Source organism: Eleginops maclovinus, chromosome 10, assembly GCF_036324505.1.
Source record: "Eleginops maclovinus isolate JMC-PN-2008 ecotype Puerto Natales chromosome 10, JC_Emac_rtc_rv5, whole genome shotgun sequence".
NCBI classification, from domain to species: domain Eukaryota; kingdom Metazoa; phylum Chordata; class Actinopteri; order Perciformes; family Eleginopidae; genus Eleginops; species Eleginops maclovinus.
The window spans coordinates 6723689-6746255 of NC_086358.1; the positions used below are offsets into that span (position 1 = coordinate 6723689).

At 41.6% G+C, this 22567-nt stretch overlaps 1 protein-coding gene across 3 annotated transcripts; it reads left to right on the plus strand.

Annotated features, from left to right (window-relative positions):
• Positions 1 to 608: 608 nt before the first annotated feature.
• On the plus strand, positions 609 to 20703 carry LOC134871138 (liprin-alpha-3-like). 3 transcript variants are annotated; one of them, XM_063893752.1, is made up of 32 exons: positions 609 to 838; positions 4804 to 5574; positions 7560 to 7661; positions 8093 to 8257; positions 8524 to 8598; positions 8710 to 8769; positions 8987 to 9115; positions 10019 to 10111; positions 10440 to 10492; positions 11542 to 11635; positions 11746 to 11880; positions 12400 to 12483; positions 12600 to 12731; positions 12833 to 12895; positions 13110 to 13186; positions 13516 to 13699; positions 13794 to 13984; positions 14119 to 14362; positions 14463 to 14602; positions 14713 to 14861; positions 15042 to 15138; positions 15437 to 15518; positions 15718 to 15918; positions 16002 to 16064; positions 16620 to 16646; positions 17055 to 17230; positions 17705 to 17802; positions 17909 to 18084; positions 18251 to 18319; positions 18666 to 18828; positions 19356 to 19418; positions 19531 to 20703. In XM_063893752.1, exons 2-31 carry the CDS (start codon positions 5239 to 5241, stop codon positions 19400 to 19402), a joined length of 3705 nt encoding a protein of 1234 aa, XP_063749822.1. In that variant the 5' UTR covers positions 609 to 838; positions 4804 to 5238; the 3' UTR covers positions 19403 to 19418; positions 19531 to 20703. The 3 variants fall into 3 exon arrangements, with proteins under 3 accessions (XP_063749822.1, XP_063749823.1, XP_063749824.1); XM_063893753.1 differs by having other exon boundaries at positions 19359 to 19418; XM_063893754.1 differs by lacking the exon at positions 8710 to 8769.
• Positions 20704 to 22567: the final 1864 nt, after the last annotated feature.

Sequence of the window (22567 nt, forward strand, 5' to 3'; positions counted from 1 at the left end):
TTGCATGCTACAGTAAAGGCAACATGATTACATAGTTAATAAAAGCTTGTGTCTTTTTTTGACAAAGAGTATTCATATCTCAAACTACATGCAGGAGAATCAGGAACATATGATCCAAAGACAATTTATGGAAATTACTTACATACAATTGTTTATTTTTAAAGTTTGAGTTATTATTGACATATTTTTGATCAGAATGGATCAGAATAGTGCATGCCATTATGCTGCTAATACCCAATTGAGCTGATATTTTTATGGTCTGAAATTGGGCCTATAGAGCATCTTTACACACATATTGCTTTTCTTTTGCAGGTGCTCACTGCAGATATAGTATCATTTGCATGCTTGTTGTTTATCATGCTGTATTTGTATTGAGTGGGTGAATTTTGGCTTAAGCTGCACCTTAAAATGCAATATGGACTATTTGCAATACAATGTCCACCGGTTAGTTAATCACTAATATATATATATTTATATACTCTGTATAATTAATCAGGTGTTTGATTGGCCTTCGAGTGCGCGTGAGTGCTGGGGCGCGCGCGTAAATCACGGAGATGCGGAGAATGCTGAGAGAATGTTTCTTTAAGACCCATTACCTTCCAATCCGACAGAGGGGGAGTCTGTGGTAAGGTGGCGTATCGTCTCTCTCCGCGTCCCCCCTCCTCGCCGTTTACATGTGGAAAAAGGAGAGACAGAAAGAAAAGGGAAAAAATAAAACACACACAGTAAGCTTTATTCCGGTTTCGGGTGAGGGGCACCGAGGCGCGATCCGCGGTGATGGACCTAAGGAATATTTAACATCAAACATGGACACTACAGGCTCCCCGCGATGACTGTGGTAAGGATGCAACTTCACACCGCCCCATCGCAACCTAGTTTCCATTTAGGAGGAAAATAACATCCATCGGGGGACGCGGAGGAGAAATATGCATGCAATAATATAATGATAAATGCATTTGTGTGCTTGCATGTGTGTGATAACAAGTATTGTGTTGTGAAGGATTGGGGGGGGGGGTGTATGTGTGTGTGTGTGTGTGTGTGTGTGTGTGTGTGTGTGTGTGTGTGTGTGTGTGTGTGTGTGTGTGTGTGTGTGTGTGTGTGTGTGTGTGTGTGTGTGTGTGTGTGAAAAGGGAGGTGTGTGTGTGTGTGGGGGGGGGGGGGGGTACTATTTGAATAGAGGCAAAGCTAGAGACTATGCAATGTTCGGTGCCTATGTCAGTTTCAGGCATTGACAGGTGTGTTGGCAGCACACAGCACGATTTATTTAGGGCGCGCTTGCTCGCTCCCGTTTGCATACAGTTAGGTGAGGTGAGAGAGAGGAAGAGAGAGAGAGAGGCAGATGATACGATGCCACTGTATATTGGCCTACTATGTGTTGCTTGTAATTAATCATGGCTGTAACTAAGCCCTTTGCCGTTGGGAGCTTTGTAGTCAAACCTCCCAACTCGTCTCCCTGCTGTCACTGGGCTATATGGAGCCTCTTATAATTCCATAATGTCTGGAGAAAGGCAGGCCCATTACTGAAAATGTGCGATGTGCATTTCTGGGCCATTCTCCTGACGTGATGCTTTTCACAGTCGATCTCTGAAGAAGAGATCTATCTCCCTCCCGTCTACCTAAGTGCAATTTTAATACCGGAGGAGCCAATTTCTAGATCCCCTCCAGTACACTGCTTGCTTTTTCTTTCTTTTTACTATAAGGATGTAGAAACGCGCGTGCGTGCTCGTGCATGCTCGCGCGCCTATCATCGAGTGGTCTTTCCTCCATACATCTAGAAATGGAGGTAGCCACAGACCTGTCAGCCTCGTCATTTCCACATTAGCCCAGTATGCAGCCAGGATGCCAGCGCAGTTCAATAAAAAGCGCAGATCTCGGTGCTTTTATTCCCTCTGCCCAGCTGCCGACAATCACTTATCGATTCCAATGATCGCTTTCTCGGCCAGGGGGATACTGTTTCATGGTATTAGGTTTGGGGGAGGAGGAGGAAGGGGGTGGTCATTATTAGTCGCTATATGCTCTGCTTTTAATGAAATGCAAAGAGTGCAGCCGTCGTGCGAGCATTCTTTCGCTGGCAAGGCGATTTAACATGTACCAGGATGTAAAAACCGAGCACAGAGAGACCCCTCTCCTTTCTTCAGCTCTTATTGTCGGCGGATGTGGAAGCCTGCAAAACCCTCTCCCCGCCCCAGTGTCTGGTGGAGGAGAGCTGTTTTTACTGCTCCCTCTTCCTCTCTCTCACACAAACACACACAGGGCTATATGGCATTTTCCCTTTGCCTATTTTTCGAAGGCATGAAATATTTTGTAACATGATACATGGCCTGATTGGAAGCCTTGTCCTAATTGGTCATATAGCAACCAGATACTGTAAAGCCAGCTAGTCCACTCTTGGGTAGGCGGCTTCAAGAAGGATTCAGTGTGGCCATGATGATGATGATTATATGGGTAATCATAGTATGAGAACCCCCACATGCTTGCTCAATCAATGTCATTGTGGTGAGACCTTTACATGAGCTCAACTAATACACCAATGAAGCTAGCTCATTTATAGAAACATGTTATCATTGTTTTCAAACTGCCTCTCTGCCATTCCTATTATTATTTTTCCTTCATGTCTATGGCAGCCAGAGTGGCAACTATTCAACGAAAAGGTCCCGATGATGCTCATGAAGCTGTAATGTTATGGCACGATAACTAGTCTACAGTGTCAATTTGGAGACACCATTATGCTTCTTGTTTTCGAGTCATCTCTCTCTAACGTACACACACACACACACACACACACACACACACACACACACACACACACACACACACACACACACACACACACACACACACACACACACACACACACACACACACACACACACACACACACACACACACACACACACACACTCCTAAACACACACACTTTAAGCCAGTGACCTCACAGCTGACTGGTCAGTCAAAACTGCAGGCTGCACAGTTATGTTTTGCCTGCACTGAATCAGGACTCCGGCAATGAATGCTTTTGTTTTTGCAGCAATCTTGTGACACGGAATACAGTGAACTATTACTGTTCAATATAGTCTGCAGTAATTACATTACCTTGTTTTCTGTTGCCCCTGCTGAGCTTATGAAGAGCTGCCAGTAATGACAATGAGTAATTATCCCAGGAGGAGTTTTTCTTACAGGCCACCCTGTTCCTTAGCAAGAGTATTACAGGTGTTTCAAGGTCCTGAGCCAAGTCAAATTAATTTAAGAAGGACATTTTTTATAGTCGGTATCACAAAGTAGCAGTAGGAGACTGTCTTTAGTTTGCAGGTGCTGTCAGTCATAGTTTTATCAACAAACAAGTGACATGTTCAAAGCAACCATGTGGGGCCAAATGTTTCCATCCACAAATATAAATATTAATCCTGATATGTATCTTTGGTCTTTGTAAAAGTATTGGAAGGTTATTGCTAATACTCATGCTGCATCTGGGTTAAAGCTTCTTATAAAATATTTGGTTGTTTTTAGGATTATCCTTTGTTTGTGTACACAGTACAGTGTTATCATGACCTGCTTTACTACTGTAGATGCGGTTGTGAGTGTAGGAGATAAGCTTGAAACATTTATGAATTGGATTTCGTTTGAACTTTTACAATAAAATGTATTTTAAGGAAATGTCAATTCAGTCTCGCATCAGTGATTATCCATCAGTAGAGTGGAGAAGAGAGGAAGTAGTTTTTCAGTGGGGCATACAGTGAGGTTGCCAAGTGCCCTAGCCAGCTCACCAGCATGAGGAGCTAATTTAGAGCTACACCAGGCCTCCAATTACCAGCATGCAGTCCCCATCTATGGTTGTGGATGTCCATGTAATAGTACAGTGATAAGACCAATGGCGAGACTTGTTTCCACTGTTGCTGAGGCCTGTGTGCTAAATACTGTATGTTTGATTCAGAAAATGGATGGTTTTGGTTGGACAAAGAAATTCTTTATTGCACTGCCCAGTCTCACCGATGTACAAAAGCCTGCGCAAGGCACTAAATCAGACCAAACCACTTAAAAGTATAAAGGCCAGTGCAAGCCCCTGAGTATTGTAGACTAGACAGTGAAGAATATGGTGAGGAGAAGAGAGGCACATGAGGCGCTATAATAATGCTGATTGCCTGAATCCATACCATGTTGGTCCACGTTTGCAGCATGAGGCAGAACCTGTTAAAAACGATAATCTGAGAGATCCAATCACATAAGAATAAGAACACGTTTAATATGTTTTTATTTAGTGTGACCTCTTTATGTTGAAACACATCTCTGCTGGTGTTAATATAAGCATTTCCTACCAAATGGCTCAACTTGTAATAATAGAGCTTTACATTTTATTCAAATGCTCGCTAACATTAGCCCTCTAACACTCATTAATGTTACCAATCAGAGACTGTCCCATACTCTCTTTCTACTCTCTGCTCAGAGAGCTTAAACTTTGGGCATCACATTAGTAGATTTGCACGTAACAATGTAGGGGCATAGGGAGCCAGGCTAGCTGGTTCAACTGTTTCCAGTCTTTGTGAGAAGCTTAGTTAAACAGTAATAGTTTTCTTCTTGTGTCTTCAAGACAATACTTATTTTGCATGACTATGTATGTATGTATGTCTGCTATAATTCATACATTTAATATAACCTGAGATTAAGTTGAAATTGGCGTTATCACATTGTTTACCGTCACATCTTCATAGACTTCAATCTTTCTCTAGCAATGTCCATTCTCATTAATAAATGCACAGTGAGGTGAATTAAGAAGGAGCTAATGCAATGTCTTTTCTCTCTTTCTAGCTCTCACTCCTGGTGTTGTGAGGAGCTCTGCCTCGTGGACACGATTTAGGAGCATCGTCCTGTTTTATCCCTTCCTTCCCCATAACCCCTTCCCTTCCTCACCCTCCGCCAATCCCAGCCTCCCACAGAACGGCTTCCCCTTCCTCTTGCATAACACAGGAACACATAAGTATTCTGGTCATATACGGTGCACATTGGGACTTTGTGAAGGCAGACAAGTAAGCAAAGGCATACATAGTGTTGGAACAAAACGCAGTTAAAGCAATAGACAGAGGAAGATATGCAGATATTTTTGGTAAACTGAAGATGTAAAGATTCATATTTTGTACATTCAACTTTTAAATAATAAAAAACCCAAGGCACGACTACAAACATTTTGCACGCACAATCCCCATTTACTTTTCTTTACTAACCTGACACACACACCACGGTCTCATGATGATGTGCGAGGTAATGCCCACCATTTCTGAGGATGGGCGAAGTGGGACAGGCGGGGGTACTACCTCACCTCCCGGGACAGGCGTCGGGGGCCCTGGAGGTGCGATTGGAGCAGGAGGCTTCAGTGGGAGAGAGGCCAGGTCCGGAGGAGATGAAGGAGGAAGCACAGGGAACCTGGAATCCTTAATGGTTAACATGCTGACAGAGAGGGAGAGGCTGCTGGATAACCTGAGGGAGACACAGGACTGCCTGGGAACCGCTCAGCTCCGCCTGCGAGAGCTCGGCCACGAAAAGGAGTCCCTTCAGAGGCAGCTTTCTATCGCCCTGCCACAGGTACAGCTGTTTGTATGTGTGTGGAGGAATCAGCCTGATTGAAAGTGGAAGTCTGTGTGTGTCTTCCTCAGTGATATCAGTGTCTAGTTATGTACCAGTTTCTTCGTGTGTGTCGTTGTGAATTTAGCTCATGAGACAGTAAGCCTTCGCCGTGACAGTTCATGCAGAGCAACAGTATATGTTAAATACTTCCCCCTCTGCATCTTCAGGGTTTTCCTCACTAATGTTGATTTTAGTAATGCAGAGGGTTTATGTTCCTTTCATCTTCTGGCTATTTAGTCGAAGTTGCATCCGCAATTTTCCTCTTGATGTGTAATCAGGTTTTATTGTGTTTGTTGACCATGTTGTTAGTGGATGATTAATGACGCTGGAAGCTAATATGGTAATGGTTTCAGCTTAACTAAATGAACACTTGTTTTAAGGAATTCTCTGTAGTTTATGGGATGAAATTGCTTAATAGCATAATTGGAATTTAAGGATTTTTTTTTTTTATCACAAGAGCAGCTTTCTCTTCTTTTGTTTTTCTTTCCTAAACTTTTTCCTTTACATTGTGTTTATAAAGCCAATGTCAAGACATGTCGTCATGGTCAGTATTGGAAGTCAGAAAGGTATTGTTTTAAACGTTTTAAGACCTAATTTTGGCGTCTGAAAGGAGAAAGAAAAATAAATAAAACCTTTCAATCTAGCACTCAACATGCAACAAAGTGAGTCGTTAGAGCTGCTCTCGTTGTCATAACATGTCTGAATGCTTTGCTTGTTACAGAAAAATGACAAACTAGCATGAAAAGCTATTTCATAAAATACAATCCAATTTAGTTTAAGGATGGACAATATGAATGTATTTCTGACGATGATACTGACAACCAGTAAATACCTGCTTCTCGTGGCAAAATCATTATGATAACCGATAGCTTAATAAAACAATATTTATAGGTGTTTGTGATATTGTGTACTAAACCTGTAAATCTACATTCATTTGCAGCCCATCAAAAGCATTTAAAATGTGTATTTCCCATTTACTGTATGCAACTCATTGCCTTGTACATTTTAAAGTGGGTCTGCAAACTCATTTAAATGAATGGAGGCCTATGGAGATAAATGAAATAAAATAGAAATAAGAGTACAAGGGAAAAACACTGAGAAGCTGACCTCTTTCCAAACAAGAAACAATCCCATAAGGCCAAGAGCCAATGGACCCACTGTGTCACCATCTGTATAGATCTCTTTCCATCTTCCCTCCTGCACGCAAACACAGACCAATTTCATGTGTCTACTTCAACCATTTCTGAATCATAAAGCAGGTAATCCTGACTGTAAAACTGCACATATGCACATCATTGTCATTCACATAAACAGCTATTGCCTCTTAGCTGAGGGCTTCAGAGGTGTTTTATGGAGACATAAAAAAAATCACTGACCATGGATTGTCCCAGCGTTGCTTAAGAAAATCATGTGAGACACGCCCTCCTGTTTGCACTCTGTTTAAGGCATTATGCAGGAGTTGCAAATGTATTCCCAGCGGTGTTGTGGCTGACATATTGATGCTGTGTTTTTTTTTTTTTTGAGGGGGGTCTCTCTTCTATTCCAGCGCAGAGCAATTGTGTAACAGTGTGATGTAATCCATCCATGAATGCGAGTTCACTGAGGAGGATGAGCAAGTGATGAAGAGAGAGAGTGGTGGAAAGTGTGTCAGTGATTTACATGATTGTTATGTAGGTTTACATCATGTGCGTCTCCCCATGTTCCTGGTCTCAGGTGTTCCTCGCAGTATTTTTCTGGAGGGCTTTGGTGATATTTGCAGTGCTATGTGTCCATGTGCTGAGAGCAGCCAATTCCATTGAATTCCCTGAGTCACTACATTATTCTGGCCTGAACTATTATTTGTTCCTTTAAACTTGCAGCTCAAGCGGAGACCACTCACATTAAACTATCAAACAGAGCTGTTTGTTGTGGTTGCCCCTGAACGCAGCTTGTGTGTTCCACAGGAGTTTGCTGTGTTGACTAAAGATCTGAACGTTTGCCGGGAGCAGCTTCTGGAGAGGGAGGAGGAGATTGCCGAGCTCAAGGCGGAGAGAAACAACACACGTGTAAGATGTTTGGCGGCCATTTTGCTTATTAGCACTTAAACAGCCTCTGTGTTATGTTCTTCACTCATTGTGGTTGTGTGGGTGTCACACTGTTTAATTTGATTCTGGGTTTTTTCCCTGCTTCTCTTTCTCTTTCTCCTCCACATTTCCTCTTCGTCACTCATTTTGTGTCCCTTTCTGCTTTTACTTCCACTCACTATGCTACCTGGTGCTCATCTTTCCACCATATTTCGTCATTGTGTCTTTCAAAACCCTTCCCTTCTCTGCATCTTCTCTTAACCTCCATGTGTCTCTTATTCTGTCTTTTATTCTCTTTCTTCTTCATGTGTCCCCATCCTTCAATCTCCCTTTCTCACCCCCCTCTGTTCACCACTTTGCATTGTCCTGCCACCTCTTCGTCTCCTTCTTCTATGACCCACTCATTCCTGTAGTTGTTGCTGGAGCACCTGGAGTGTCTGGTGTCTCGCCATGAGCGCAGTCTGAGGATGACGGTGGTGAAAAGACAAGCCCAGTCCCCGGCGGGAGTTTCCAGTGAGGTGGAAGTCCTCAAGGCCCTCAAATCTCTGTTTGAGCACCACAAGGCTCTGGATGAGAAGGTGGGACAAAATGCATTCCTGCAGGGCCTAAAACTGCTAAAGTTAAAATGTAAAGAAAAATGTGGTCAAGGAATGTATTGATGTAAGTGTTTTAACCAATTATGTACCGTTTGATATGCTTTATCGCCTGATAACTTGCTCCTTCAAGCTTATCAGGAAGGTCAAGAACATGTAGTTACTTTGGGAGACTAATGAGAGCAAATCCAAATTTAGCTTGACACATCATTTGTATATGCCGCTGTATCAGTCATTGTTCTTCCCCACAGGTCCGAGAGAGGCTCCGTGTGGCCCTAGAGAGGGTGTCCTTGCTAGAGGACCAGCTTTCAACATCTTCTCAAGAGGTAATGTCCAGTCTGAATGATTTCCCGTGTCTCACAGATGTTCTCGCTTGGTGTTAAGAAAGAACATTCATTTATATTGTTTGTCTGCCCATTTTGTCTCCCCTTTTCCAGGTAATCTCTTTAAGAGACCAAATTAAAAGACGTCAACAAGGGGTGGACGGCGGGAAAGATGTAAGGGAGGGCTTTATGCATGTTGGTTCCAGTTGTTCATGTGTATGTGTTAGCATCTAGAATGTCAGTAGAAAGTAGATGTACTCTATGGGTACCACGTTTGTCAGTCTGCCATCCACATGTCATGTATTTCACCTCCAACCTCGAGTATTTCTAACTAGATGTTCTCCTTCATCAATCCACTTTTCATTTGTTTCTATATTTGTCATCATTCCAGAGACTACCGAACGGGCCCTCCACTGGCCTGGAGGAAAGCGATCTGGAGCGGCAGCGAGAAGGAGAGATAGAGCGGCAGAGATCTGAACTCTCTCAGCTGAGGGAGAGGCTGGCCCTCATGTGTCGCCAGGTGAGTGTGTGTGTGTGTGTGTGTTACTGTTTATCTACCATTGTGACGACTGATATTGTATTTGTGAGAAGTGGGGACATCCCTTTTTGAAGGTGTCATTTCAAAGTGTGATTCCAGGGTTGAATGTGAAATCCAAGCTGAAATGTCAATGTAAATGTATATCTGTGTACAGGCAATTTTTGCCGCTTTTTCCTCTTATTAACAGTTTTTTCAGGAAGTAAATAAAAATATTTACCAAAATGTCATACTATCCTTTAAAGGTGAGTCATTGTAAGCACTGAGGACTAGAAATAGATATTCTCTGCACTTTTTACTGTAACACTATAACTTTTTTTTGTTTTGTTTCATTCAATGATATTTGGATATTATCATAATGTCTTTTAATGTCCTCAATTGAAAAGATGTATTCCAAACACTAAGAAGAAGGTGATCTATCCTCAGCACTTGTACAAGTCTCCCTTTTCAGTCTTGTTGAACTATAAATTATTTTTCTTTTAAATTAAAAAAAATATACTGTCTGATGCACAATGAAATGGCATTTATATTTAATCATAGACATATTGTATGTAGCGGTGATTGACGTGTTATGTGTCAAAAATATTCAGGGTAATGTACTTACCCTAGAATGTTTGACAGTCTGGTCGGAGGATATAAGGATTCAAAAGAAAACTGAAAGAAGAACATTCTGTCTCCAGTGCTGCGTCTAAGATGCGTCAGTCTCTCAGCATGTTACACTTGTGTCAGTGATGCTCTTTAAAACTCTTTTTAAACTCTGCAATGGCCAGACAGACATTGTGATGAATCACGTGCAGTGTCTTTTTACACTTGGTGCCGTGGCAGTTAACTCTGAATCACGTAGGTTCAAACTTTGTCAGCTTGTGTCCATTTGTGGTCTCACGTCAGGTTGGTGAAATAGAAGAACAGCTTGCGGCCGCCAGGAGGGAGGTGACGAAGTCGGAGGAGGCCAATCAGAAGCTCCAAAGGGAAGTGAAAGAGGTTTGTCTCTTCCTGGCCAAGACCCTGAGATCCTTCGATTCCTGGGGCTCCAATTTTATGTTTGATCACAATGGGCATAAGTATTAATATGCAATATTTTGGAAATTAAGATCAATTAAACAGTTATGACGTGGAATATTGTTGTTACTACAGATTCACAAAAGAAGATTTTATACAAACATTCAGGCAATCCACACATTCATTTCCTTCTGATGAATAACTCTTACTCAGCTATGACTTATAAAATAAATGTGTAAAATTACCTTTTTGATATTCTAAAAAGCCCTGTACATCGTCTTGTTTCATGATACATTTTGTATTCCTCTAGGCCCTTTGCCAAAGGGAGGACATGGAGGAAAGGATTACCACACTAGAACGCAGGTAACCCTTGCTGTGTTTGAGGAATCTATTCTTAGCTTTAGTGAGGGCTCACACCTTTTCTTTCTTCATTTGCATCCAGAATTTCATACATAAGCTGCAATTAAAATAGCAGAAGGACCATATGTTCCACCTGTTGGATGGAAATGTGTTGCAAAGGTGTTCTGACACCTCTTTATTCAGTCTTAGGCTGTTTAACATAACTGCATAATTTTATCCTTATAAAGCTGTGAGTGAAATCCAAAGAGTTATTTTTGCACAATTTGTTTGAAAGTTTCAATGTAACTGGATATCATACTCTTTCGATCAAATGTACAGTATGGACAACTAATTTAGAGTTAAAGAATCATCATATTTAGGATTTCAGACCAAAACGTATAGTGTAGTTTTATTGTATTTTTTTCCAGTTAATTCATTTGAAATGTTATTGCCGGAAATGTGTTTCCAATGTCAACGATGAGCCTTTAAGATCAATATCTAACAAATAAATGCCATCTTTACCAAAAAAGAGCTGGTTTTTAACTGCATAATGTTGAATAATGATCTGTTAAAGTGTCTTTTTAGGAGAATGATCTGTATTTGTCTATGGTTTGTTTACAAGCTTCATACAGCCCCAACAACCTTCACCCATAATGGTAGATTAGCTTCATCTTTTGCACCATGTATGTTGAGTTGTTGGAGGAGCACGCGACATAAGATTTTCATTGCCAACATATACGCTGTATCTGCTGTGCATATGACAAATAAAACCTTGAAACCTTGTTGCTGCTTGAGGGGAAACAATGACTGCTTTTTCCTCTCAATACTGTGGTGTGGGCCCACAGTAATATCTGAAGGCAACTTAGATTCAGCATTTAAACATTTTTGATCGCTTCATATTTCCTCCCATCTGGATTTTGGCAGTTTGACAGTAAGAGGACACGGTTTTGTGATATTTCAGAGAATCTATTCCCAGTGGAAATTACAGCCTTGTGTATAATCACATCTATCATGTTATGCTGGCTGAGAAATGCAGCTGTAATGAGTCAATGGTGGCTTGGTGTTGAATGCAGGTACCTCAGCGCCCAGAGGGAGGCGACTTCTCTCCATGATATCAAAGACAAGCTGGAAAATGAGCTGGCCAGCAAGGAATCACTGCACAGACAGGTTAGGGATGGCTCAAATAATACATACTAAATTAAATAGTCATCAGTTGTTATATTTGATTCACACAAACAGAATACTGGACAATATTTGTTTTTGTTTTGTGTGTCCAGAGTGAAGAGAAGAACAGACAGCTGCAGGAACGTCTGGATGAAGCCAAGCAGAAGCTCCAGCAGACCCTGCAGAGGGCTGAGACGCTGCCTGAGATCGAGGCCCAGCTTGCCCAAAGGGTTGCTGCTCTCAACAAGGTACTACGAGTGAAGGGAAAAGACAGACTGTCCGTTTCTATCCAAAACACATGCCACTACAGTTCTGATAATGTGCCTCTTTCAAACAAAAGTCTACAAGCCATTAATTGGATTTATACATTTTTTTTGTATATTTTTTAATTTATTGTTTATCTATATGATATTCTGAATTAAATTAAAGGTGATATAGATCAGTGACATTCAGAAATGACTAAGAACTTACTCATTATGTCATCCAGTGGCTATCTCCTGCTTCAGTTCATGCAATTCATGCTTCACCATGGTCAAAAAAACAGAGGGAGGATGTTATACATATACAATGATACTACATACCCACCCACGTTCATATACTGTTTATATACACCCCCACTCACATATACAAACATATGCACATAGGTACAGTACAAGCAGAACTGAAAACAGTAATATGCACCAAAGAAATGGAAAACACGGTATTTGAACAAAAGACATAGGATAGGTTTGTAAGAGCATACGGTAATGTTGTTTCTTCTAATGTAGGCCGAGGAACGGCATGGAAACTTTGAGGAGCGACTACGACAAATGGAGGCTCAACTCGAGGAGAAGAACCAAGAGCTACAGAGGGTAAAACATTATTTCTCTCTCTCGGCTACATTTACCGTTTTAAAGCAAGATTGAAGTTTGTTTGTCTTTGAGTTGTTCATATGTTGAACACCTCTTTTGGGATCGTGTAATTTCAGGCGAGGCAGAGGGAGAAGATGAATGATGAACACAACAAACGCCTCTCAGATACAGTGGACAAGCTTCTGTCCGAGTCCAATGAGAGGCTGCAGCTCCACCTTAAAGAGAGGATGGCAGCACTAGAGGAGAAGGTAACGAGGAGACTGATTAGTGCGCCAAAATAATTTGTGATATAATCGAAAATAATGAAGAAGTTGTTGAAACATGGATGTTCTTTCCTCCGCTCTGCTAGAATGCTCTATCAGAGGAACTGTCTAACATGAAGAAAATCCAAGATGATCTCATAGCTAATAAGGTACTCACTTTTCAGCTTTTATGTTATCAATGTATTCAAATGTTCTCTGTGTGGACGACAAGGTAATTTTTCCATCTTGTGCCTGATCACACTTTGCTTAATACTCTCATCTACATGTTTGCTGAGATTGTTGACCTTTTCTTTTAAATGTTTAAAAAGTCCCTTCTTCCTCAGAACCAAAGCAGGTGACAATCTTGTTTTCTCTGTGCTTTAGGAACAACTCCTTGCTGAGCTGGAGCGAATCCAACTGGAGCTGGATCAGCTGAGAGGCAGGCCTGGCTCTTATTCCAGGTTAGCCACAAATAACCTTTAAGGGAGTGTATTCTCTCAAGGGATACTACATTTACTCTGCCCCTTCTGTTGGTTTTCTCCTCTGTGTAGTTTTAATATGCTTCCACTAAATTCTATTTTAAAAAGTAATTATTCAGACCATACCCAGAGGGTGTTTCCCTGGCTAACAAGTGTGCAAATAATTGACTCATATGGATACTCTTTTGAATTGTTTTTATTTCTAGGAAAACCTTTGTTTGTGTGGTCTTTCATGAGGTTAGTCCCAGGAAATGGGCAAATTGTTTTCTTCAAGTACTAACATCACTTATTCATTCTGGATTTCACCATAGGGCGGGCAGCGTGAGCTCTCTTCCCTCTACACTTTTCCGAAGATCTCTTCCAGGGAGCGCCTCAGAGCTGCGGTACCCTCAGGGCGGAGGCTCGCTCCCATCCGGCTACACCAACTCCTCTAGTGGGATGGTGGTCAGGCGGACACACCGAGGCCCTTGGGGGGCTAGGGATGATAGCAACAAGGTGCTCATTTTACACTGAGATAACAATGATGATGATGATTATAGTATCACTTTGTATTAGGATGATCATTTTATGGATTTCTCCCTCTTCCCAGTATGGAGAGTGGGACAGCGGCTCCATGCTTGGTCCCGGGTATGAAGGCGGGGACGGAGGCTGCTCTGACGATGAGGACGACAGGGAGACTCTGTTCGGATCAGAGCTGCTATCTCCGAGCGGACAGACAGATGTACAGACTCTGGCCATCATGCTGCAGGAGCAGCTGGAGGCCATCAACAAGGAGATCAAGTGAGTTTTACATCTACTACAGTTTCATTTGAGATGCTAAGGCTATCTATGTAACCAACGTTTTAGTCAAATGATGTGAACTTGAAAATTAAGCATGAAATGTAAAAGTAATTTCTCCACCCATCTACTCTCAGGCTGATTCAGGAGGAAAAGGAGAGCACAGAGCTGAGGGCCGAAGAGATAGAGAGCCGGGTCAGTAGCGTGGCCCTCGATGCCCCATCTCTTCCACCTTCCTCACTGGGAGGACGGGACAGCGTCGGGAGGGGATACATGACTCCCTCCATCACCTCCTCCACGTTGGCGTCTCCCTCACCTCCCAGTTCTGGACATTCAACTCCCCGCCTGCCACATTCCCCCGCCAGAGAGAATGACAGACAGGTACAGTATGGAAGTTGTAATATAACCTACAAAAATGTTTCAAATGATGATTTTTTTTAAAGAATCTGTGTGAATTCACCCTTCTCGTTCCACCCTGCAGAATAGCAAAGATGGTGAAGAATGCAGAGCACTTGCCCTGATTGACCCCAACACTCCTGCAGTTCCTCGAGCCCTGCGATTGGACAGAATGACACACACTCACCCGGGGGCAGGACTCGACGACCTCCGTGAATTTCGCAGGTACTCTCAAGAAGGTTTTTTTATAGATTGTTTATTTGGTCAACAAACCATCATTCAGATGCGCTCAACGTGTTTATTTGACTTCCTGTTATTCCTGTCTCTGTCCTCAGTCTCTCCGCTGACGGTTCCACCACTGCAAGCCAGGATTCCCTCCACAAGGCCAGCAAAAAGAAAAGCATTAAGTCCTCTATTGGTCGTCTCTTTGGCAAAAAGGAAAAAGGGAGGATCGGTACACCTGGTCGCGAATCCTCCTCACTGGGTCCGTGAACCGATAAAAACTTCTCGTTAACTAGACTAAACTTTTTGTCCAACTGAGAAACCATTTCTCAATTTCCTCGGGATAAATAAAGCTTCTTGAATCTTGAATCTTGAAATATATGTCAACAGTAATCGTTGATTCATAAAATAATTGTTATTTTTTAACTGTTAACCATTCCAGCCTCCACACCCTCTGATGACCTGGGTTCAGCTGACCCGTTAGGCCTGACTAAACTTGGGACTGGAACAGTGGAGAAAGACCGCCGCAGCAAAAAGAAGTGAGATCAGTCATCATTACACACATTTCAAATATCTTCAATTCTCTTTTTGTCATTTGAAGTATAAAATGTCTGACACTGTTGAAGGAAGGTAGGCATATGGGTTTTGTCAGCTAGGTCTGTGTTGTTCGGTGCCCGTTGACTCCTGGGCCCAGCTTTTGTTATGACATACTATCCTACAACCATTTGTTTGTTTTTTGACTTTACGATGACATTTTTTCTGACATAAAGAGGACAGTGGTGAAGTCAGATATGCAGAAATGTATCTCTGACAAAGGTTCTTCTCTCTCCTTGACAGACACGACCTGTTAGAGGAAGCCTGTCGTCAGGGTCTGCCCTTTGCTTCATGGGACGGCCCTACTGTTGTCACATGGCTTGAGGTAAGTCCTGATACCTCAACCAAAGGGTTTTGTAGATATCCAGCTTCTCCAGGGATACATTTAAGGGGTCCGATAAAGTTTAACAATACCGTCAAGTAACGGCTTTACACAATTCATATGCACCAAATACAAAAGGGATACTTGTACATAGCTTTTTGTGTCAAGTATGACCATTCATACCATCTCTCTGTTCATCCAGCTGTGGGTAGGCATGCCGGCATGGTATGTGGCTGCGTGTCGTGCAAACGTGAAGAGCGGCGCCATCATGGCTAACCTGTCGGACACAGAGATCCAAAGGGAGATCGGCATAAGCAACCCTCTCCACCGGCTCAAACTCCGCCTGGCCATTCAGGAAATGGTCTCCCTCACCAGTCCGTCTGCACCTGCGAGCACTCGCTCTGTAAGGCTCAGTAAAACAGCATTGTATGACTCTTGAAAATCAGCAAAATAAATGTGTAAATGACCTGCTTACTGTCATTACAGTCGACCAGTAATATTTGGATGACACACGCTGAGATGGAGTCTCTCGCTGCTGCCACCAAACCAGTAAGAAATTCAATATTAAGAGCATTGCTTAACTTAATGTTGATGGATGTTTTACTTAATAACTGAAACTGTTCTGATACAAACACTTTTACATTGAAATATATATCATTGTTTAAGCTATGGCCTCTTTAAGACAAAAGCTCTCACATTTATACACTGTTTTTCTTTTTCTTTGTCTCTGATTAGGCTTGTTTGGCTACTCCTTTCCCTTACTATTCCCTCAAATCTATATTTGATGTAGTGTTTTTTCCAACTAATTCTCTCTCACTAACAAAACTTTCCTCCCTCTTCCTTCCCTTTCTTCTTCTCCATTCTCTCCTGATTCTGATGCACCATCAATCTCACACACACACACACACACACACACACACACACACACACACACACACACACACACACACACACACACACACACACACACACACACACACACACACACACACACACACACACACACACACACACACACACACACACTTCCCCTGGTGATGTGTCCCTCTCTTTGCAACTCTCTGTTCCTTTTCTCTTCCATTTCTTCTCTTCCTGAAACAAAAGGAGCAAAAGGAGTTCAGCTGGGATCAGGTACGTTCATTGGCCACTGATCCTGAATATTACAATGAAAAACACAAACATTGTTAATGACTTAAGGCCCATGCTGTTGAAAAGTGTGCTCTTTTTAGCTAGTGCATTTGGAAATAATTTGTTGTGGTACCGAGTTGTTAAGTGGTGCAATTATTTCAATACTATTTCCAGTCCTACTCAGCTTACAGTATAGACATCATAATCTCTGAAAGTTTTAAGTACGATTCCCATGTATCCTGTTACGTGCGATGCATCAACTGGCACAACTGGGGGATGTGTTGCATGATTGCGCGTATATACAGCACTGCAGTGTTTATAAAATACACAGGAAGGAGAGACAGATGTAGTTGAGGGGACTTTGTGTTTTTTCTTGATCCTTCTCACACCAACCTCCCATTCATCCTGCAGATCCTGGCCTATGGAGACATGAACCATGAGTGGGTTGGAAACGAATGGCTGCCCAGCCTGGGTCTGCCCCAGTACCGCTCATACTTCATGGAGTCTCTGGTGGATGCCCGTATGCTTGATCACCTCACCAAGAAGGAACTGAGGGGCCAGCTGAAGATGGTGGACAGTTTCCATAGGTCTGAACGTCAGATGTTTATACACATTGTCTCTCTTTGGCGTACATATATCCATGGATGAAAAACTGAACAGGCTTATGATGCCCTTTCCCTTTAACAACAAGGTTTTAGCTTTAAACAGACAAGTACCAACCACTGACATGACTACTAAGAAACATAAAACAATAAGAAAGACACACAAAGGATCTCAATGAAACACATACGACTACAAAGACAACAGAACAGCTGAAGAGAGACACAAAATGACCATGAAGAAAAACTCAATAACTATATACCGACAGGAAATGACACAAAGATAACTCTAAAGAGAGGGACACAACATCACTAAATTGGGACACACAACAATGCAAAAGTAGGAGAGGAAGTGGTCTTTCACATGTGTGAGCATGGGGGGGCAACTGTCTCTTAATCCTCCAATGTATAAACCTGCCAGCTTTGATCTAAATCAAAGCAATGTGTCCTTCTCACTTACAGGGTGAGTCTTCACTACGGCATCATGTGCTTGAAGCGCTTAAACTATGACAGGAAGGAGTTGGAGAGGAGGAGGGATGAAAGCCAACACCACAACCAAGGTGATGCTTCTGTTCTTAATACCACGTTTTCCTTTCAGGCATTATATCAAAGCATGTATTTGCACATGCTTTTTTGCTAACTGCCTCTCTGGGACCTTCTCCACAGATGTCATGGTGTGGTCCAATGAGCGAGTGATGTGTTGGGTGCAGTCTATCGGTCTGAAGGAGTTTGCTGACAACCTATTAGAAAGCGGGGTGCACGGGGCCCTCCTGGCACTAGATGACACCTTCGACTACACTGACTTGGCCCTCCTGCTCCAGATACCCAATCAGAACACACAGGTAATCCCCAGCAAATCACTTTCTGTTAACTTGTCTACACACAGTGCTTATCTCACAACTGTTTTCAGATGTTCTCTTTGCCACACCGTATGTTTACCGTCAAGATAATCCTGATCTGAATGATCTTAATTATGATCTTAAAACGCAGTTGGTCTGTCTTTTGCAGGCGAGGCAGCTCCTGGAGAAGGAGTACAACGGTCTCATCACCATGGGAACAGAGAGGAGGCCAGATGAGGTACGACAAAGCAGAATGACAGTAGAAAATCAATCACGATAATCACTACTGCCAGGAGGGAATGTGTGTTGATTGTAAAAGCCCTGGCAAGACTACTTTACTTGGCAAAGGGCCTTTGATCCAAACTTTTCCATTTTAGTTGAATGTGTGTCACGACAGGATCATTTCCTTTCAGTGGTTAAAAAAGCAGAGCCTTTATGTCATCTGTGCATGTGACTGTTACCGCTTGTAGGACTAAATGCTCTGTAACTGTGATCTGTGAAGCTGCTGAACAACACACTGATATAGATATCAAGAAGGGTAAACCCTGGTTTTTAAAATCAATGGTGTTATATCAACTCTACAGGACGGCACAAAAACATTTACGCGGTCACCGTCATGGAGGAAAATGTTCCGAGAGAAGGACCTCCGCGGCGTGACGTCCGACTCCTCAGAGACATTACCTGCCAACTTCCGTGCCTCCGCCATCTCGACCCCCTCCGTCACCCTGAGAAAAGTCCAGAGTGAAGGTGAGCAGACGCAGCTCACAGCGGCTGATTTATGATATAAAGCAGAACTGCTGGGATCTGGCATTACACACTGTGTTCTCAGTGTTTAAACATTTGTGAGACAACATCAGTGACCTTTGTCTTTAGAGGCCTCTATGGCAAAAAGGAAGTAATTGCAAGTGTGTTTTTGTTCTCAGAGAAGTGTTGTCTGCGTGACGTCAGTCCATTTTTTTGTTTCCTTTTCTAAGTTTTATCGTCTGTACTTATTCATTTCTTTGTTCGGCTATAGAAACAGTTTTTCGCAAACACAAGCAAAGACCAGAAAGGTGTTATTTTAGTGTTAATGAAGCTTAATTTATTTTCACTTCACAGAGTTAAAAATAGTGACTAAGATGGACAGTGAAAGATGGAGATTAAGCAGTAATTTAATCGGTTAAATATCCCTGAATCCAAAAGCGTTACAAAGACTGAGTTTAATAAGATATGATGAGATGTAGCATGGAGAAAATAATAGGGTTAATGAATGATTACCTTCTTTTCTCTGTCAGTAGGTCCGAGAGGAGAGTCTGGGTCCGTGAGAACATATTCCTGCTAAAAGATAAGCACACCAGGTGAGAAAAAACCACCCTTGCTATATCTGTAGCTAAAAATAAATTGTTTGAACACCATATCAAACATCTCATCTCAGCAGGAGCATTCACGATTTTTTACTCCATTGTCTAGAGCCCCACCTCTATCCTAACCCGAGGAAGGAAAAAAAATCACGTTTTTGAAGAAGAAAAGGATCAAAATCAAAAATGGACACTAGAAGATGACCAACAAGATTTACACGAGATGTCTCGAAGAATCAAAGACACTGAGTGAATGATTTCTGAAAAGATAAAGTAATGAGTGAATGTCTGTTTATCCATCTGTTTCTCTCTCTCCCTCCCTCCCTCTGTCTCTCTCTGTCCCTCTCTTTCTCTCCCCCCCATCTTGATCCATAGTTGTGGCATGACGCTGTTTGATTCTGTAGAAAGTGGCCTGTAGAAAGTGACCATCGCCTATCGTGAATACATATCCTGTTTTTGAGTGTGAGATGGCAATATTGACACAATGATTTTTTGTATTTTAAAAATTGGAAAACTGCATTCCAGTTCATATTGGGAGAGAGGAACCCCTTCACACATCCTTTCAGGTGATCTCAATATGATTTAGACAAAAAATAGAACATATTACGAATAGTAACACAGTAGAGTCTGGGGAGAGGGAGGCTCAAAGGGAGAGTGTGAGCGTACACAGGGGAAATTAAATGTATGTTCTTAAGCCATAACAGACATGAGATGCACAAATGTGAATATGACAGACAATGAGACAATTAGCCAAGTGCTTTATGACAAAATCCTGTTCAAAGTGGGGGAAAAAAAAGAGTTAAGCATTTGTGTTAATATGCATGCCAAAATCAACCATTTTAGAGTGAACGTCATGATATCAATCATCTAATGATGTGAAAGCTTGGGTCAGGACTTTGTAAAATGTGTGTGTTTTATTTTTATCATTTTTTATGATAAATGCTATTGTATGTGTGTGTGTGTGTGTGTGTGTGTGTGTGTGTGTGTGTGTGTGTGTGTGTGTGTGTGTGTGTGTGTGTGTGTGTGTGTGTGTGTTAAACTGTACGTTCATTTCATACTTAGTTTTAAGACTGACTGTAACTTAATTTTAAGTTGAAAAAGGAAATATGTTTTAAATTATGGACATTTAAGATATGCTACTTGTATGTGTACATTTTGAAGAAAAAAAAAACAAATTGTGTTATGATTTACATTCATATTATTGGAGAGTAGTGATGATAATTGAATATAATATGATAATAATGATTGTAAAAGCTGTAATTAAAAAACATACCTGTAAAATGCTGCTGGATGAGTTTTTTGCAGTTTTTCCCCGGAATGAGAGAAGATAGGCGGCTCTCAGTCATCCTTCAAAGTGAATATTTAAATGCAGATCCTTAATTGAACTGTCAACTTCAGCTGGGACACATTACTAAGCAGGGAAAAAAAATCAAGATTAAACAGAAATATGTCAGGTAGAGCAAGGATCTTTTTTAGGAGGTATTTTTCTCTTCAATAAAAAGTTTATAATGGAAAAGGGAAGGGATCAACAATATCATATGTATTGGCAGATTTGGGCTTACAAATGTAACATATGCATATGACAGGACGATATGTTACATAAGAAAAGTATATGGCAGGTTTTTACATTTACCTTTAATGGAAGAAGTTGAAATTAGTCATAGTTAAATATGCTGAAGGAAAAGAGACACCAGTGTTATGCTTTGCATCCCGCTGTTGAGAGTGGACTTGGTGAAGGTGGCTCTTTGTCCTCTTCTTCCGGAGTAGGCTGCCTTCAGTGCTGTGTCGGGAAAACCTCTCAACCCCTTCCTGAAACAATGAGCTCGTCTGTCTATTTGTAGGTGTCTGCTTTATTCTGGGTTATGAATCCTGACATGCAACAAAAATCCAAATATGTTTTTCTGGCACTTTCAAAGTAATTGATAGGGTATATTTGAGAAGGTGTAGGCCATATGAAAAAAGGCCCATTAAAATGTAACCCCTGTATGTACGTAATGCATCGAGGAGGCCTATCAGTCCCTCCAAATCTCAGTATCCCGTCTTAACATCACATGTCCTGTATTGTTATGGGACACATAATGGCGGCAGTGCTGTAACTTCCTGTGAGAAGGTGCTCATATATGGAAGCTGGAGAGTAAACAGGTTAGCACCATCTCCTGGCCATGGTGTTTATTCAGTTTATATTACAACACCTGGAAACATGTCTGAGCAAGCTTCACATGAAACACAAATGCCAGTGTGTTTTTATTTGACCCTCACATATGATCCATGTATTAAAAGGTACCACTACACCTTCTCTGATGTAGGACTGTTTAGAAACTGTAGATATTGAGTGAATATACACAAAAGCAGGCTTTGGCAGTGTAATATGATGTTAATGTTGCTCCCAGACTCTGTGAGCTTTATTGAGAAACGATACCACTTTAGATGAACAGACCCCGGAAGTAGCATCCCATTGAAATGACAATGCACTTATTCGAGAGAAGGTAGCATGTTCTGGTGATGCACTGTGTTTCCTAATATGTGACTTTACACGCTGACGTACAGCTTCTCTGGTGACTGCACAGCTGCGGACACATAAACACTTGTCTCCTGCTTGTAAATAAGTTTCACCCACTGTTTCCCCACATTCTCTCGCCCAAACACACACACATCAAAATAAGATAAACACAGTGAAATCCAGGCACTTCCACTCCTGCATGTTTATTATAATTTATTGAGCAGATGACGCAGACACATGTTTTTGTGTTTCATCTTCTTGCAGTTGTAAAATGTGCATATTTCTAAAAAGAAAAGTAACCCTGAGTGATGGTAAGCTGTTTCATCTGTACATGACAAGGCACATTTACTGATATTTGTCAATGTGAACCGATATTAGGGTCAAAATTAGGGTTGTGAATGTACTAAAGATTTGGAATTTAGTTTTTTAATCTACCAATGAAGAGGTGTCCTAATAAACAATGTTGTTTACCATTCAAAATAAATGCTTAGAAACATAATAGCCCACCATAATCACCTGGCTATGTGTCGTAGCTAAAAGATAATAAAAAACAACAGGATTCAATCATGCTTATGCAGTGATGTAGAAAAATAGGTGGGAACACAACGATCAAAAATACAAATAAAAGTATTTATAATCACTTGAAGAA

Excerpts from the sequence above, each read along its gene's own strand:
- LOC134871138 (XM_063893752.1), top strand. The coding sequence starts at position 5,239 with ATGATGATGTGCGAGGTAATGCCCACCATTTCTGAGGATGGGCGAAGT. Across the intron at positions 8,599-8,709 it reads TTTCAACATCTTCTCAAGAG|GTAATCTCTTTAAGAGACCA; the intron begins GTAATGTCCAGT and ends CCCCTTTTCCAG. Across the intron at positions 16,065-16,619 it reads TCGCTGCTGCCACCAAACCA|GAGCAAAAGGAGTTCAGCTG; the intron begins GTAAGAAATTCA and ends CTGAAACAAAAG.